Source organism: Rhynchophorus ferrugineus, unplaced genomic scaffold (assembly GCF_030347505.1).
Source record: "Rhynchophorus ferrugineus isolate W39M unplaced genomic scaffold, kcgeb_rfMv2 rfM8, whole genome shotgun sequence".
Taxonomy (NCBI): domain Eukaryota; kingdom Metazoa; phylum Arthropoda; class Insecta; order Coleoptera; family Curculionidae; genus Rhynchophorus; species Rhynchophorus ferrugineus.
Window position 1 is genome coordinate 14,779,499 of NW_027472587.1, and position 15,576 is coordinate 14,795,074.

Here is a 15,576-nt window from a genome sequence, read left to right on the forward strand (position 1 = left end):
ATTTAAAAATAATCAAACATAGGTATTTAACACAAAAAAAAAACAATTTAAAATAAAATATGTACATAATAATCGTTGTAATCACTACATAGTATAAAACAAAGTCGCCTTTTCTGTCCCTATATCCCTATGTGCGCTTAAATCTTTAAAACTACGCAACGAATTTTGATGCGGTTTTTTTCAGTAGATAGAGTGATTCAAGAGGAAGGTTTATATGTATAATACATGCATAATATACTAAGGCAACATTGCTAATTTTAGAGGTTTCTAACGTGATGTCGTAAATTAACCTATTTTTTTAGGCTTATTTAGCAATTAGCAAAAACGCTGCCTAACCCTACGAGTTAGATCAAATTAATGTACTACAGTATTGTACACCATAAAAAGGTCTACAAAAAAGTCCGCGATGGTATATGTTTATCTTTTAGGGATAACTCACATTAACCATTTTTATTGTTTACTTTTTACGTGAGAAAATGGCTTATTTACGAAGCTATTTTAAGCAATACGGCATTAATCCTTATGGAATTAAGAACCTTAAATACAGTGTGCAATTAATATAGATCAATATGGTTACAGCATGTAAATTAAACAAATATTTTCGGAGATATTACAAATTTAAAATTTGCGTTTAAAAATGTGTAATGTAATAAAAATTATATGAATTTAGATATTCCAAAGATAGCAGGAAATCTTCATAGTAAGTATAGGGGAAGAGGAATTGTTTTACTCCAAATTTAATGCGTGCAGGCCAAGGGCAGTAATGAATGAACCAAAAATAGTGGATCGATTTTAATCATGTTTTCATTGAGTGACATAGGCATATATATTTTATGCCCGTGCAAAGTCGGAGCGGGCCGCTATGTTTTTATATACAACGTTCATATTTTTTCTGTAGTGTATTTAATTTAGTATCAGCATTGCACCCGTGCGAAGCCGGGGCGGGGCGCTAGTAAATAAATAAAAATAAACAAGAACCTTATTTAAACTATCTACTACACTTATTTTATATTCCACTATATACACATAATTTAGCTTAATACCTACCTAAGTTCAAATAAGTTTGTGCAAATTATATTATTGGAGACATTTAATATTTCTTGTTATTAACATTAGTTGCTATTAGGTATTACTCTTTCAGCTCTTCCAGTTATGTTTTTGCTTGGTTGAGGTTTCTCTTATCTTGCTTGCTGCCAAGTTTGTCGCAGTTTCCTTTTTTGTGTCAACTTTTTCTACTGTTGCTCAATTAGGAGTCGCACACAATATCCAGTTAGTATTATGCAGATAAGGCGGTTTAATTATGGTAATATTAAAATTAACTGTTAAGATTACTGGTGAGCAGTCAGATGATAAATCGGCCCGTGAGTCAGCGTTACACTTTTTGCTATCAATATTCTTTGTGTCACGGAGGCTATGATGTCGATGATTTTATTCTTATGTGGCATTCAATATGTCCGCTTGTCAAATATCCATTGTTTAAACGCCTTCTATCAGACGTATCTGAATACTTCCCATAACCCTCCAACATATACCTTTAAAAAGTCGTCAGGTCAGAATACAACAGAGATATTAGAAAAAAAGATTATAGAAAAAAATGTTCACAGAAATACTGTTTATTTCAATGTTAAATTATACATGTGGTCGACGGGAGAATTGACAAGATATTAGGTTAGGTAGAGGAAGTACGGTAGCGTTGTGGAAGTGGTACTATTACAAGGGGATGGAGAAAAGAAAAGAGAGCGAGACTTAGGGCGTTTAGCTTTGTTTGAGGGTACCTATAAGTGTGTTACGTGTCCCGTTTCGTGATGCGAGGGTGTTCATGTGTTGATGGTATACATGGTGAGCTTCTGTGGTTTTCGTCTATCAGGCTAGTCTCGTGGGATGTCGTCGACCATGTGATGTTGATGGGTTCCGTTCCTCGTGCTATCCTTCCATGCACGTGTCAAGCACCTGTTGAGTGGCTTATGTTGAGTTGATTTACCTGTTAAGCACTTTGATTACATCGGGGTCACCAACTGTCGGAATGTTCGTCGGGTCGGTCAGTCGGTCGAAATGTGTGACTGCCACTGCGATTATTTGTCAGAACACTCACTACTATTTTTGGAAGGAAGATGCACGAGAACTGAAAACACTGGTTGAAGAAATACTGTTTATTTCAATGTTAAATTATACATGTTGTCGACGGGAGAATTGACAGGATATTAGGTTAGGTAGAGGAAGTACGGTAGCGCTGTGGAAGTGGTACTATTACAAGGGGATGGAGAAAAGAAAAGAGAACGAGACGTCGTCGTGATGGTCTTTTATCGCCTGGAACTGCATGGTACCAATCCACCGGCGTTGCCAACCTTTGTACTTGCTGGTGGTGAATTCGTGGTGGCCTAAAGGGTCGTGTCGGTCGCCACAAAATAATAAATGCAGAACACTGTAGTAAGCTGTTAAGCTCTACAACCGAGGCTGTCTCAGTCAATTTGTACGTAATTTTTGATGAAATTCTATGTCGAATTTGAAAGTAGTTTTTTAAAAAAATATTTTAAACATTCTGTCATTATATTGTGATAAACATAAGAATGATTATATTGATCACAACGATATACATTTGTGTAATGACACCTCTATCATTGTAGTTACATAAGAAAGCGAAAAACGCAAAAGAACCAACAGGAACGATAAAAAAAACGACATACGAGCGAATCATTCGCCTTTTGTTTGACTACGCTTTCTTGATTCGGAGATGAAAACGGTCTGCTCCGCGGTCACCGGAGCGAGGAGGCTCACTTTTAGAAACCGATCCCCCTCCTCCCCTTCGCCTTCCCCCGTCGCAAAACTGTTGTGCCCCCGTTCATTATAATTGATTTCGTTTTTTTTTGCACGTCAAGTCTTATCGCCATCGACGCTCGCTTTTTATTTCGCAATTAAAATCGGGTAGGCTGCGGGCGCGCGTCTAATTCAGCCAGCCTTGAGAGGCGTAATAGGGATGGCGAAAAATATCGATATTTTTTGGTGCTTAATTTTAAAACTCCATTAAGAGTATCGATACTTTTGAAAATGTTTAAAAATATCTTTAATATTGGGGTTATTCGAAACGTGGATATTTTTTTAGGGTCATATATCAATATTTTTTGGAAAAATATCGATACTTTTTGTGGCTGATATTTTTTATTCTCGGATATGTGGATATATCGATATTTTTTTAAATATCGATGTATCGGTACCTGCGTGAATCACCCCGGTTGTATGAAGTTGGTAGTTTGAATAATTCGACACAAAGATAACAGATATCGTTAACTTTGTTTTTTTTTAATTAAATCCTACTGTTTGGTTTGGTATTAAGACTGCATATAGAAAAAAAAACGTATTTCGATTCTATTTACGGTAAATATCGCTCAACAGCTCATAGATACAGCAAATACGATTAGGTCTACTCATTTCCTGAAGTTCCGGATTCGTTTCCTAACGTGAGAGGAAATGAATTAATAACAGGAACCCGAACCTTGTAAAATTAAATAACTAAAGCGGTTATTCTATATTTACGCTATGGCTTCCAGGAAAACTATTGCGGCGTTTTCAACATTTAATTTTCTCAGTTTCCGAAACAACGAAATCCGAAAGGTACGGATGAATTTCCCGGAACATCTGGAGTTTATAGGACATTGAATTGAAAACAATTTTTCTATGGCATGTCTTATATCTTCATGTGAAAAGTTCACTCTATCTTAGCTAGTTTACTCTATCTAGTCTAGATAATTCAATCTGTCATAGCTAATGTACAACTTGGATGATGTCTGATGATTTTGCAGCTGGAAACCCAAATCATCAAGTTGAGAAGCTACTCTTCTCTTGTATTATATAAATCATTCTAACAGTAGTTAAATGCAAAGTGACCCCAGTAAGTGAGATGATTCTTGCTATGTATTCTTTTAGAGGTCAGTATCAGTTCATCATATTCACTATTGTTCTCTTAAACCAACTTTCGGATTTTTTGTTTGATATTTCCTTCTTAATAATGATTTTGCTGTTCATAGCAACGTATAAATTGATAGATTTTCCAGCTCAAGCGTTAATTTCCTTTTCCTGTCTCATATTAGTTTCCGTCCTGTGCTTGCTCTTCCATCATCATCATCATAAGTGTCGTTTTGTTTTTGTTTAATATCATTGTATATTTTCCTAGTAGCATGATTAAGGTTTGTTGTAAGTGGATTAAACCCTCAATTGTTATCATTAACATGAACATGTCTCCATAAAAGTTATGAACAACGTTGGACTTAGACATCCTCCATGTCGTAGTTCTGCTTGGGCTTTGAAGTTACAACATACAGTTTCTTGGATTATTCTTGTCATTCTATCACTTACTCCTCTTTATTCACATGTAATCCATAATATTTCTCTTACTCCTTGCCTTGTCACATGTATTTTCCAAATCAATTTTTACTTATTTGTCTTATACTTATAGGGATGATTATAGCTCGATGAATGGAGGTTATTTATTCATATAATATAAATATGTGGAAAATACAAGTGATTAAAAGTATGGCAGATGGTGGTGTTACCTGGAGACGAGGCTTGAGCAGTCGATGGTGGCACGTCTGAACTAAACTATGGTCAGTGACTGAATGATCGAAAGTACCCTTCAATAACTCTTCTAGATGAACGTCTCAGGGTTGCCACATATTCGTTATCATTTTCTTGGTGGCGCTGTTGGCACCTCGCCCGTATTCAACATCTGGGATTATATTTCTGGGTATTTTGTAGACCGTTATTCCACGATGTAAAATTCGATATGCCTCAAGGTCGCTACATATTAAATATATGATCTTGTAAATTCATACCCTTTCGATATCCACTGTGATTTTAATCATTTTTAATTGTTTATCTATTATCAGTTCATAAAATTTGCTAGCATTTTGTCAATATACTTGAATACTGAAAAATTGAATGTCATTTGCCAATTTTGGGAGGTTTGATCTTCTTCCCCATATTCTATTCTAAATTACCGGTAATTCAAAGGTTCGAGATCATCAACACGGAAGAGACAGCCACTGGTATAACTATATTTTGTCCTTGGCCGAAAGGAAATTTCTATTCGAGCACTTTCCTCATCGTCTGATCCATTTCTATGCAAACGAGCGATTACTGACGCAAAATTACGACGGTCAAAGTCGAACCATTAAAAACATCGACATGCGGACAAAGAAACAAGCGTCGTAGCTTAAAAATGCTTTTAACCTGTTGAAAATTTACGTCTTTATTGTATAATTAAGCGGCAGTTTACCAAGATATTGACATAATAAGCGGTTTTAAGAAAAAAAAACACCCATTATCAGCAACTATCCCATTAGAGAAATGTCGTTGTTGGATCTTTAATTGCTTCGACGTTCATCTAGCAATAATGTCGTTGTTTTGTTGCTTATAATGGTCGACAACAATAGAACGTCGATTAGTCCTTCGACCAAAACTATCCGGGCACGTGTAGGAGATCGCATATCAATATAATCGAAAAAGCAAATGAAACACACAAAGGAAGATCGCGTTCATGTTACAGGAAAAGTGCGAATAAATGGAATCGAGCAGGCGTGGAAACCCGTCGTCTCAGCAACCGTCTCGGGCGACTGGATTTTTTTCGCTATCCGATGGATTTCAACCAAAAGGTGTAAGATGCTGATGACACAACCAACGTTTCTCGATACAATGACCGCAGCCCGATGACGTCCGCGAGTTTATTGCCATTCGATCCAATTAATAACAGACAAAATGTACTAAATCAGCGGCAAAATGTTATAAATAACGTCGCATCTTGCTCATCATCAGAATAATACGTACTTCCTTTGCGATTTTGAAACAATATCGGATGAACTCACCGAGCCGACTCGTTTTTTTTCTACGAATCCGACGGTTTTTTCACATAAAACAGCAATTTTAACGTATAATATAATAACAGGTCAATTGAAAAGTCCCCAGCCTACCGTTGTAAAACACATTTTTTTGGCAAAATTAAAAAAAGTTTTTTTTTATTCAACATAATTTCCTTCAAGGGTGGTGCATATGGATTTAATTCTCGTAGCCCTTCTATGTGCCAGGCCGGGGACTTTTAAATTGACCTGTTATAGAATAAACTCTGGGCTTGATAACATAAAATCATCAAGGTCGTTCAGAACATATTATTTTTTTAAATACAGAAATACAATTTAGGGTAAATTTTATATGGCTCGGGGAATTGAGGTAAAACGAAATGAAACAGTGGTGTTTACATTATGTGACCGTTATTTATTGGCTACATAAAAAAATTTGAAAAATACAATTAGATAAAACGGATGTCAGCGGTGTTACCTGGAGACGAGGCTTGGACAGTCGATGAATCGAAATACCCTTCAATAACATCCCAGATAAACGTCTCGGGATTGCCGCCAGCTATTCGTTATCGGGTTCTAGTTGGCGCTGCTGGCACCCCGCCCGTGTTCAACATCTGGGATTATATTTCTGGGTACTTTGTAGACCGTTATTCCACGATGTAACATTTTCGACATGTCTCGAGGTCGCTACAACAATATCATTAACTCTTTGATCTTTTACAGACCGTAACCTAACCATGCAAGGAATGTTATTATCTGAAGAAATTCCACAACAAGGTTCGCCACCACCGAACTCGATCATCGGTACGTATTGTTTTGCTTTTTTTCGTTCCCAGAACAAACAAAATCTTGAAACCAACTGTCTTAGTCTAACGTATCAGAAGCCCCTTATCTGGTAGGAAATAACAACGTTCCTATATCAGTTGTGGTCCATATTTTAACCAGCATTTTCCAAAGGCACGGGCAAAAACATATTTATTTTCACTGTTAGGATAAACATCTGGGAAGTCCGCGACCTTATGGTCAGCGAAAACATAACAATACGCGTGATAATAGGATATGTATATTTAGGATTTTTTTATTAAAAATAACTATTATTTATTGTTAAAAATTTATGTTGACGTAGTTGGTAGCGGTTTATCTCTCTTTTTATAAAGAATTATTAAAATAGATTCGTTTTTCATCATCAGAATTCGGTGTAAAAATATATAAATACTTTCATTGTTTCTGAACTGGTATTTAGACGATGACATTTTTTTAATACTGTAAAATAACTTTTCCGCGTCTATCTCCAATCAAAAGCACAAATAGTTATTTCTATGGTATAAAGGAACTTTGATTTTACATTTACCAGAAATCCGTTATAATTAAGTACCACATCTATTTATTCTTTACACCATTTATTTTTATTTGGAAACCGATGATCAGAATTACATTTAAATGGAAAATTATTTCAATATATTTTGAAATTATTGATTAACATGGTGGATATTGGAAAATTGTTGGAAATTGAGTTAGCAGCATTTGAGTATCATTTATTTGGTTTACAGATACCTTGCAGAGTTAAAAATATATTATATTATAAATAATATCCGTATATATAATTATCCGTAATATTAGACCAAAAGTAATTAGTAACCAAAAGAAATTCTTCATGAAAGAGAAAAATAAAAACGGATTTAGTTTCACACTAAGCCGAAAGAAGTTTGTTGGCAACTTGATAACACAAACGAAAGTAACAAAGATTAAACATTCCCATGAACAGTAACATATCCCACGTTAGGTTGACAACAGTTTTCTTCTAATAACCGCAATTGTCTCGATATACCAACCGTGAAAGACCGAGGTATATGTAAAAATTGCAAAACTGAGACTACGTAGCGCATTCTAATGAGATAAAAGATGGGTAATATAAATAGAATTCCATCTCGGTTAACAGTACTCGAGAGACACGCGTCCGCCTTTAAACCGAACTGGTACTGTCATCGGAATTCAATACAGTCAATGCGGGAAGTCCTTTCAGACACCTATTATTCCCGGTAAGGTGTTTCACAACAATACTGCATGAGATGATGAGTAAAATTCTGCTACATCCCACATAATCGGGATTATCCCGATTCTTCGCCTCTCCAATGAATGAAGAACTTCGTTGAGGAAAGTCCCTCCGCCAATCTATTACAAACACAACATATCTTATGAGTTAAAATGGGTTAGAGTTGAATAAGCTTTGCTCAGCGTCAGAACACACAGCCAGTAAAATTTGGGATGGTCCCCAAACAAACTGATTCCGATAAAACAGGAACCGCAGACGTGGGTGGTGATAAATTGAATAAACAAACGACACGTGATGTCCGAGATGTTACGTACGCTCTCGGTGATTTTAATTTTAATCGGAATTAGTCGAACAAATAGGGTTTTATCTGTCCTGTCATAATAATCGATTAAAGTGTTGTTATTGTTATTGGGGTATCTCTAACTTTATTTTGTTTCTTTGTTCAAGCCTTTCCACAATCACCAAAGTCTTTAACCGATTTAATTTAACGTTTATCTGGTATATTTGGTTACTTACCGCGTTTAACATTGTGTCAAAACATCATCAAAATGCAATGATCAGCGGAAAACACGTCGCGTTTCTTAGTTTCCTTTCATTTCGTCAATTAGTGACAATGTTCATCAAATAATAATTTACCATAATTAATAGATTCTGAATATCAAGGTGACTTACGACGGGCTGAATTTTAAGAAAGATGAAAATGGGAATAAAATTTTTAAGGTTGATATGAAGTTACCAACGATTTTTTGTGTAAATAGCAATGATATGGGAAACGTCGCAATGTTGCCGCAGCTACTCCGAGTTTTAGTACATTTTGGCTCTGAAGTTATGCTTAGTTCTTATTTCTTTCGATGGAATGTATCCTTGTAAAGTCATTATGATATTACTATATTTCTCTTTAGTTTGTCCTGTTACTATCTGAATACATCTTTCTTGATAAAACTACATTTAATCACTATATTCTCCTTAATGCATTTACCATATCTGCAAAACAGTTAGTATTATTTCTCTCCTAAATGTATAGTAACATGTGTTAACCAAACGTTCATGTATATTCTGAACAATAACACACATACTCATAAAGCTTTCACACTCTATAATACAATTCCCTACAACTAAGGTATATTAATTGTATACTGACTTTTAATGGTTTCCTCTTTTATTACCCTGTCTTGGTAATCGTCACAATCACTATCACTTTCAGAAACACTAATCAAGTGAATGAAAAACTTGCTCAAGATTCTACCATTTGTCAATTTCTTCTTCAATGTGTCTGATTGAGCTCACACACTGAAAGTGCTAATTTCAACAATGCCTCTTTCCATAAATCCAGACACTTCTGGTTTGAATATCGACCTGAATATCTATTGTTTTGCAATACCCCGTATCAACTCAATTGGATTAAAAATGCAGTGATAGGGAGGAAAACGTAATACTCTGTGGCCATACGCTCAGTAATCTGATCTACTATGTATCTTTTCTCAGGCTTATTTCTAAAAAAGTAAATTACATAAATTGCAATTAAATATTTCATTTATCTTTACCAAGTAACAGCATGAGGAACTATATGTCTGCGATGAATAAATGTTATGACTAACAAAACCTAATAGATAATTATTCCAACATTTACCTTTTTCCATCAACTTTTGTTGCCTTTACACTATATTTATTATCATCTTGCCATGAACAACCCAAGGTACCGTTCTGAAATATTCATGTCTCATTTAAATATATAAATTGATATATTTCTTCCTTGACTTTGTTATATGTTTTTAATAATTGTATTCTTTTAAAACCAATCTCTGGAAGTCCCATTAAACCCCTTTGTTGGTTGTCTTTACACCACTTAAATCCTATATTATCCAACAATGTATGAACGGATGTTCTACATCTCTCAAATAGCTATATATCTTTTGGATCTTTGTGGATACTTTTCAGACTAACAATTTTGTCTGAAATAATTGTATTAAATTATGTTTCGTTTGAAAAAACTACTTACTGTTTTATACATTTCGTATATTTGATCTCTAAAACGCCAAGCTGATCTTGATTCGTCACCTGTTTCGCATAAACACGGTTTCTTTTTGGGGAATTTAATTTAATTTGGCGACCGTGTGCGTACTATTCAATAATAACCGCGGCGATTTCAAATTCATTAAAACAAATGGTTAACAAAACGGACAACTTTTGCAGGCTCATTCCTTTACATGTTCGAACTTCTCTACCGGCATTCTATCTCTTTTTAAACAGAATAAAATAACAAGGATGACTATAAAACGAATTTACAACTTTAGACACATTGATACTCGTGTCACTGCTTTTGAATCGGCTATATTTGCGAAAAGATAAGGAAGTAAAATTGACAAAGTGACGGGAATTTGTGTTGATCAATAAACAAATTTCGACATACAGGAAATGTATTCGGTACTTTACCCGATTCTATTTCTACCTTATTAATTGTAACCGATGGGAATGAAAAAGAAATCTGAAAAATCGGATTGATCGTAAAAATATAAATATAGGGTAAAAAATTATCGATATATCGACGAACAAAAAATCTCATGTCCGAATCTCAAAACAAAAGTTCGATACGTGTAACAAACTTTTTCCACTCCTGTTCAGGAGGAGGAGGGGCATAAATCACCAAACAAACGTTTAATACTCTGATTCCAAAAACCCTTAATAAATTCGATATTTTACTATGCAACTAAAAATTCGATATTCTCATTTACAACTATCGATTACACCAAAAACTTTAGGCCCAAAAAATATACGACATTTTAGATATAAATTAAGCTGGTTAAAATAGTCTATACTTATATCAAAATGGTCTTTAGAACAATAAATTAACTATGCAGAGGTTTTGCCAGTTTTAGCTGCATTTTTCTAATTTTTTGCCTTCGAATGAAAATGCACAATTTTAGAGGACCTCACACCATCTTTATACATTAGTATGCCTGATTATAACAGAAACTTATTAATAATTGTTAAAATAATCAATAAATAAGACTTTTAACTATACAGACCGCCCAATGGAACCAAAACAATTACCTCACACACGAATTTTCTTTGAAACCTACTTTTTTGCAGAAATAACATTTTTTCCCGATAAAGTAAATACATATAATTGTCATAAAGTAGTTTTTCATCACTAATCATCATGCGTATTGAGAGAGATGAAAATCACGAACCTAATGACCTCACCGAGTTCAGCCAAGTAGATATTTAAATGGTCATTTAATCACATTTTTTTTTCTGCCTTAGAACGAAAATGCCCGAATTTTTATTAATGTATAATTACATTATTATGCCTAATTATAACACTAAATTATTAAAATAATGTATAAATAATACTTGTAACCATATCCAACTGCCCAGTGTGAGCAAAAGAACTACGTCATGCCCATATTTGGAGCATTTTAGCTCGCAATTTTCATAAATTTTTCTTTAAAATCTATTTTTTTGCAGAAATAACATTTTTTTCGAATAAAATAAATTCATATAATTGTCATAAAATAGCTTTTCATCATTAATCGTCATATGTATCAAGAGGGATGAAATTGACGAACCGAATGACGTCACCCAGTTCAGTCAAGTAGCTATCTAACGTCTTCGATACTTCATAGATTCCTTACAGCAGGAGAAATAGTTTCGAATCGGGTCGTACTCATATCTAAGGTCGTGCCGTTGATGTTATTTTTATGCAGCTTTCGGCCTTTGCATCAGACGCGTATGATGAATAAATTAATTTACGACACATAAAAAACACCATTTCAAAACATCGGTCCGGTTCGGAGAATCGGAGGAAATCGCGCGCGAGGCGCTGGCTAGTTAACGATCGTTAGAAATGGTTTTTCCCCGACGTCGTGGTACGACGGCGAAAAGATTTCGGCGATCTGGCTCCCTGAAATTGGCCATCACGTAGACTCCGTCGGATTTCCATATAAAGCTTTGCGCAAGACCTTTAAAAAAACAACAATAAAGACGCAAACTGGGTCAAGTAGATACCGAAACGGGCGACAAAGAAAATTTTTATTTATCGGACGGATTTCGTGACAGGTACGCACAAAATCAACCGCTTACGAATCAGTGGACGATCGCCACTGATTTCTAGAGAGAGAGAGAGAGAGCGTTATAATTGCCATACTGGAGGACGCGTCGTACAGTCCGGTGCTACTGAACGGTCATTATTTTCAATCAGCCACGTCAATTTATCTCTGATTAACATCCGCGTTACATTTTTCACCGTGTTAATGTTATGTTGACCAACGTGGTCATTCACTTATGTACACCAAAGTTATTCATTTCTTAATTCATGAAGATTCAGTAAGGTGAAGATATAGGTCAAGCAAGTAATTAGGTACTGTAGATGAACTGTGAACAAAATATATATGAAAGAAATAATGATTGGACACTACTCCAACATATCTCATCATATTCTCTATTATAAAACACAGATAACAGAGAAATCACACACAGTGTAATAAGAAATCAAACTTTTGTATCAATCATGCCTAATAAAAAATACCCATCACTTCTGTATGCGGTCTACATTCATCTCTCCATCAAGTATCATCCAAACCAAGGATGCTCAACCCATGTCCGATTTTTTGCTGTCAATATCCATTTAGAACTCACTGAATTACAAAGCCATTTTGTACCAAGAAACCTTTTTGTGGAAAAAATGTCGTCGAAAACTGAACTTTTTCAGGAGATTTTGCACACTTCTGGAAATTATCACTCATCTACAGCAAAGTTCTTTCATTTCTTGATTGGCTCAAATTCAAAGTTAAGATATAGATTAAACAAGCACTTGGGTGATGAACGAGTCATAAAACAATGTATAATATAAGAGATAAAATATAGATAGATACATATATAAAATAAATAGTGCTCGGGTATTACTCCAGTATAACAAAATTATTAGAGACTGATATACGTAATAAACAAAACAAATGAGGCCAAACCTGAAGTTTTAGGATGATTGAACGTTACTCCAGCATATTTCATCATATTTTCGATAATAAAGCACAAAAAGCGTATACTACTACAATATGACAAGAAATCGAACTTTTGTTCCAATTATTATATAACTGTACAAGCTCTACACTTCCAGAGTTTCAACATTCCATCTAGTATCATCTAACCCAAAGATGCTCAACCTCGGGCCCAATTTTCAGTTGCCAATATTAAGCCAGAACTTACTAAAATTTCTGGAAATTAGATGTCTTGACCTTGAGATTCTTAAGTGATCATCTCAATCACTGACAACACAGCATAATGTACTAATAACTTATTGTTATTATCAACATCTGATTTCCATTCTGGATCTGATTCCAGATGTAACAAGATACTACAACAAAAGCAATGTCAGAAATCAAATTGATTTAGATTTTGATTTAAGATACATACATACAATTATTTATAAACTCATATTTGGCATAAGATGCTCTTTGTTTCTTGCTTGGATTTTTTAATGCAAAATCCTTAAAAGTAACTGTACGTATGAGTGTTTAATATTGGCCTGAAAAAAGTTTAACAGCCTTGCTCTAACCCATGGTTTTGTCAACTTTTCTGCAATATCTATTCAATGTTTTTCTCATAATTCTCCCTCAATCTCTCAATTTAAAAATCATATTTTTATATCACTCTTTTTCATTAGATGCTTGTTTGTTTTGTCACAAATTGGTAAAATATATAGTAACCGATATATTTTTTGAGATTTATCATGTCACGTCGAAATATTGTTGGTTTAGCAGTGATCGATTTTCCCTTCCCAAATCCTTACCAATAAATGCTGAATAAACAATAAGAGGAAGAAATAAAGATCACTATATCCACTGCCAAACTTTATGGCCATGAATATTTCGGTTTTATTTTCGTATTTTATTCAATTAGTATGGTAGATAATTTTAGACCTTTCCCATCGCATATAAACGTCTGTGTTATCAACTGTTATCAACTCTTAATATGTCCAAAAGTTTTTTGATGGTTTTTGTCTAATAAGTATTGCATTAATAGTCTTCCAACTTAGATTAGGTTGTTCAACAGTTTTGTAATACATAGAAGTAACACACACTGTTCAGACTAAAAAAAAATTAAAATTAAATATTTTTCAAACAGATCATGTAGCATCAAGTTCAAACAGATCAGCTGCAATCAATAGCAATCATCAACTATACTGTGGTTTGGTTTTATGTCAACCAAAGCATTCTTTGTTAACTTTATTAAAACTAACACTCCTAAAATACTAGCAGTTATTGTTCTTCATCCACAAATACTTGATGAACCTCCATGTAGCTGCCATGACGTATAAAATGAATCAAAACCAAAAATTCGGCCAACTAAAAATTCAATTTTTTTTCTGCAGAATTAATATGAACAAATTTCGAGACAAAACCGAATTTCCATCATCCAGTCGGTATTCTCGTATAGTTTATTGATCACCACGGCCGCGTGACCAAGAAACGTCGCTAATTTCATGTTGATTTATGACTAAATATGAAATTATTTGGTCGACGAAACGCGCCGCAACTCCAATAGAAACATTCCCTTTATCTCGAATCCTTTCGTTTATCATAAAGTAAAAAACGCACGCATCTGAATAATTATCGGCGTGTTAAAAACCTGTTAAATATTAATTATCTGGTGGGAAAACCATCAGTTCGGATATCGCCGCTCGCTCTGATTATAAGGCGGAGAAAACCAAACCAAAACTTTTGATAAACAGCTGAATGTGAATTGAGGAAACATCCGAAATATACATTTAAAATTTTAAACGATAAATCGCTAATGAGCCGGCCGAGCGTTCTTGAACGGGCCCACCCACTGCCTACAATTTGTAGTAGTAAATACAGTACCGTTCAAAAGTTTGGAAACAGTTGAATCATTTAAAAAAAAGCGACAATAAAACACTTAAGTTAGGGGCGTCCATTCATTACGTGAGGCTTTTTGACACGTCCCTTCCCTTCGGTGAGGGGTAGTGAGATTTAACTCGGTCCCCTCCACCCCAAATTTTGATTTTTACTCTAAATACGTTGTATTAATTTTACAAAACATAATTTGATTCGTTACACGGAATATTTTCAACTGAGTTCTGTTTATTTTGGTATACTGAGAACAATTCGATACAACACAGTTAGTGTGTTTTCAAAAGTTCATCAAAAAGGGGCTTTAGAGCAGTTCTGCCTCGCTGCAGACGTTGGAATTGATGAAACAATTTCTAAAATCACTTTCCAATGATCGATATTCTAGGTGGATTGCTTATAAGAAGGTCATAGAGGAATGTATAGGCAATCACTAAGAGTTTAGGTTGCCTAACGAGTCTTCATTCCCATCTCGACTACTTTCCTGAAAATTTGACAACTGAAGAGCAAAGTGAACGATATCACCAAAACATTGAAGAGGTAGATAAAATACCAAGGAAAATGGAACGTCTCAATGACGTCAGACTACCCTTGGACGCTTCAGATTCTTTTTCCCACGGACGAAAATGTACAAAGAGGAACCTCATTGGGAAAGACAAGAAAACGTTCTTCGAAGTTTTTTGCGCATCTTTATTATTTGTACTTTACAAAATCTATTTCTATCAAATGTGAATATTGAATCACAATAGTAAAATTAATAAAAAAAGATAATATTTACATGGAAATAACTAAAATTAATAAAATAATATTG

The 15,576-nt window shown here is 34.5% G+C and overlaps 1 protein-coding gene across 1 annotated transcript in view; it reads left to right on the plus strand.

Moving 5' to 3' along the window:
• The window catches only part of peb (zinc finger protein pebbled), a 35,452-nt gene that overhangs the window by 8,380 nt on the left and 11,496 nt on the right, over window positions 1–15,576 (plus strand). The window contains exon 2 of the mRNA XM_076411662.1: window positions 6,570–6,650. Within this exon, the coding sequence (XP_076267777.1) occupies window positions 6,584–6,650 (67 nt within the window). The 5' untranslated portion in view covers window positions 6,570–6,583. The remainder of the gene's footprint in view (window positions 1–6,569; window positions 6,651–15,576) is intronic.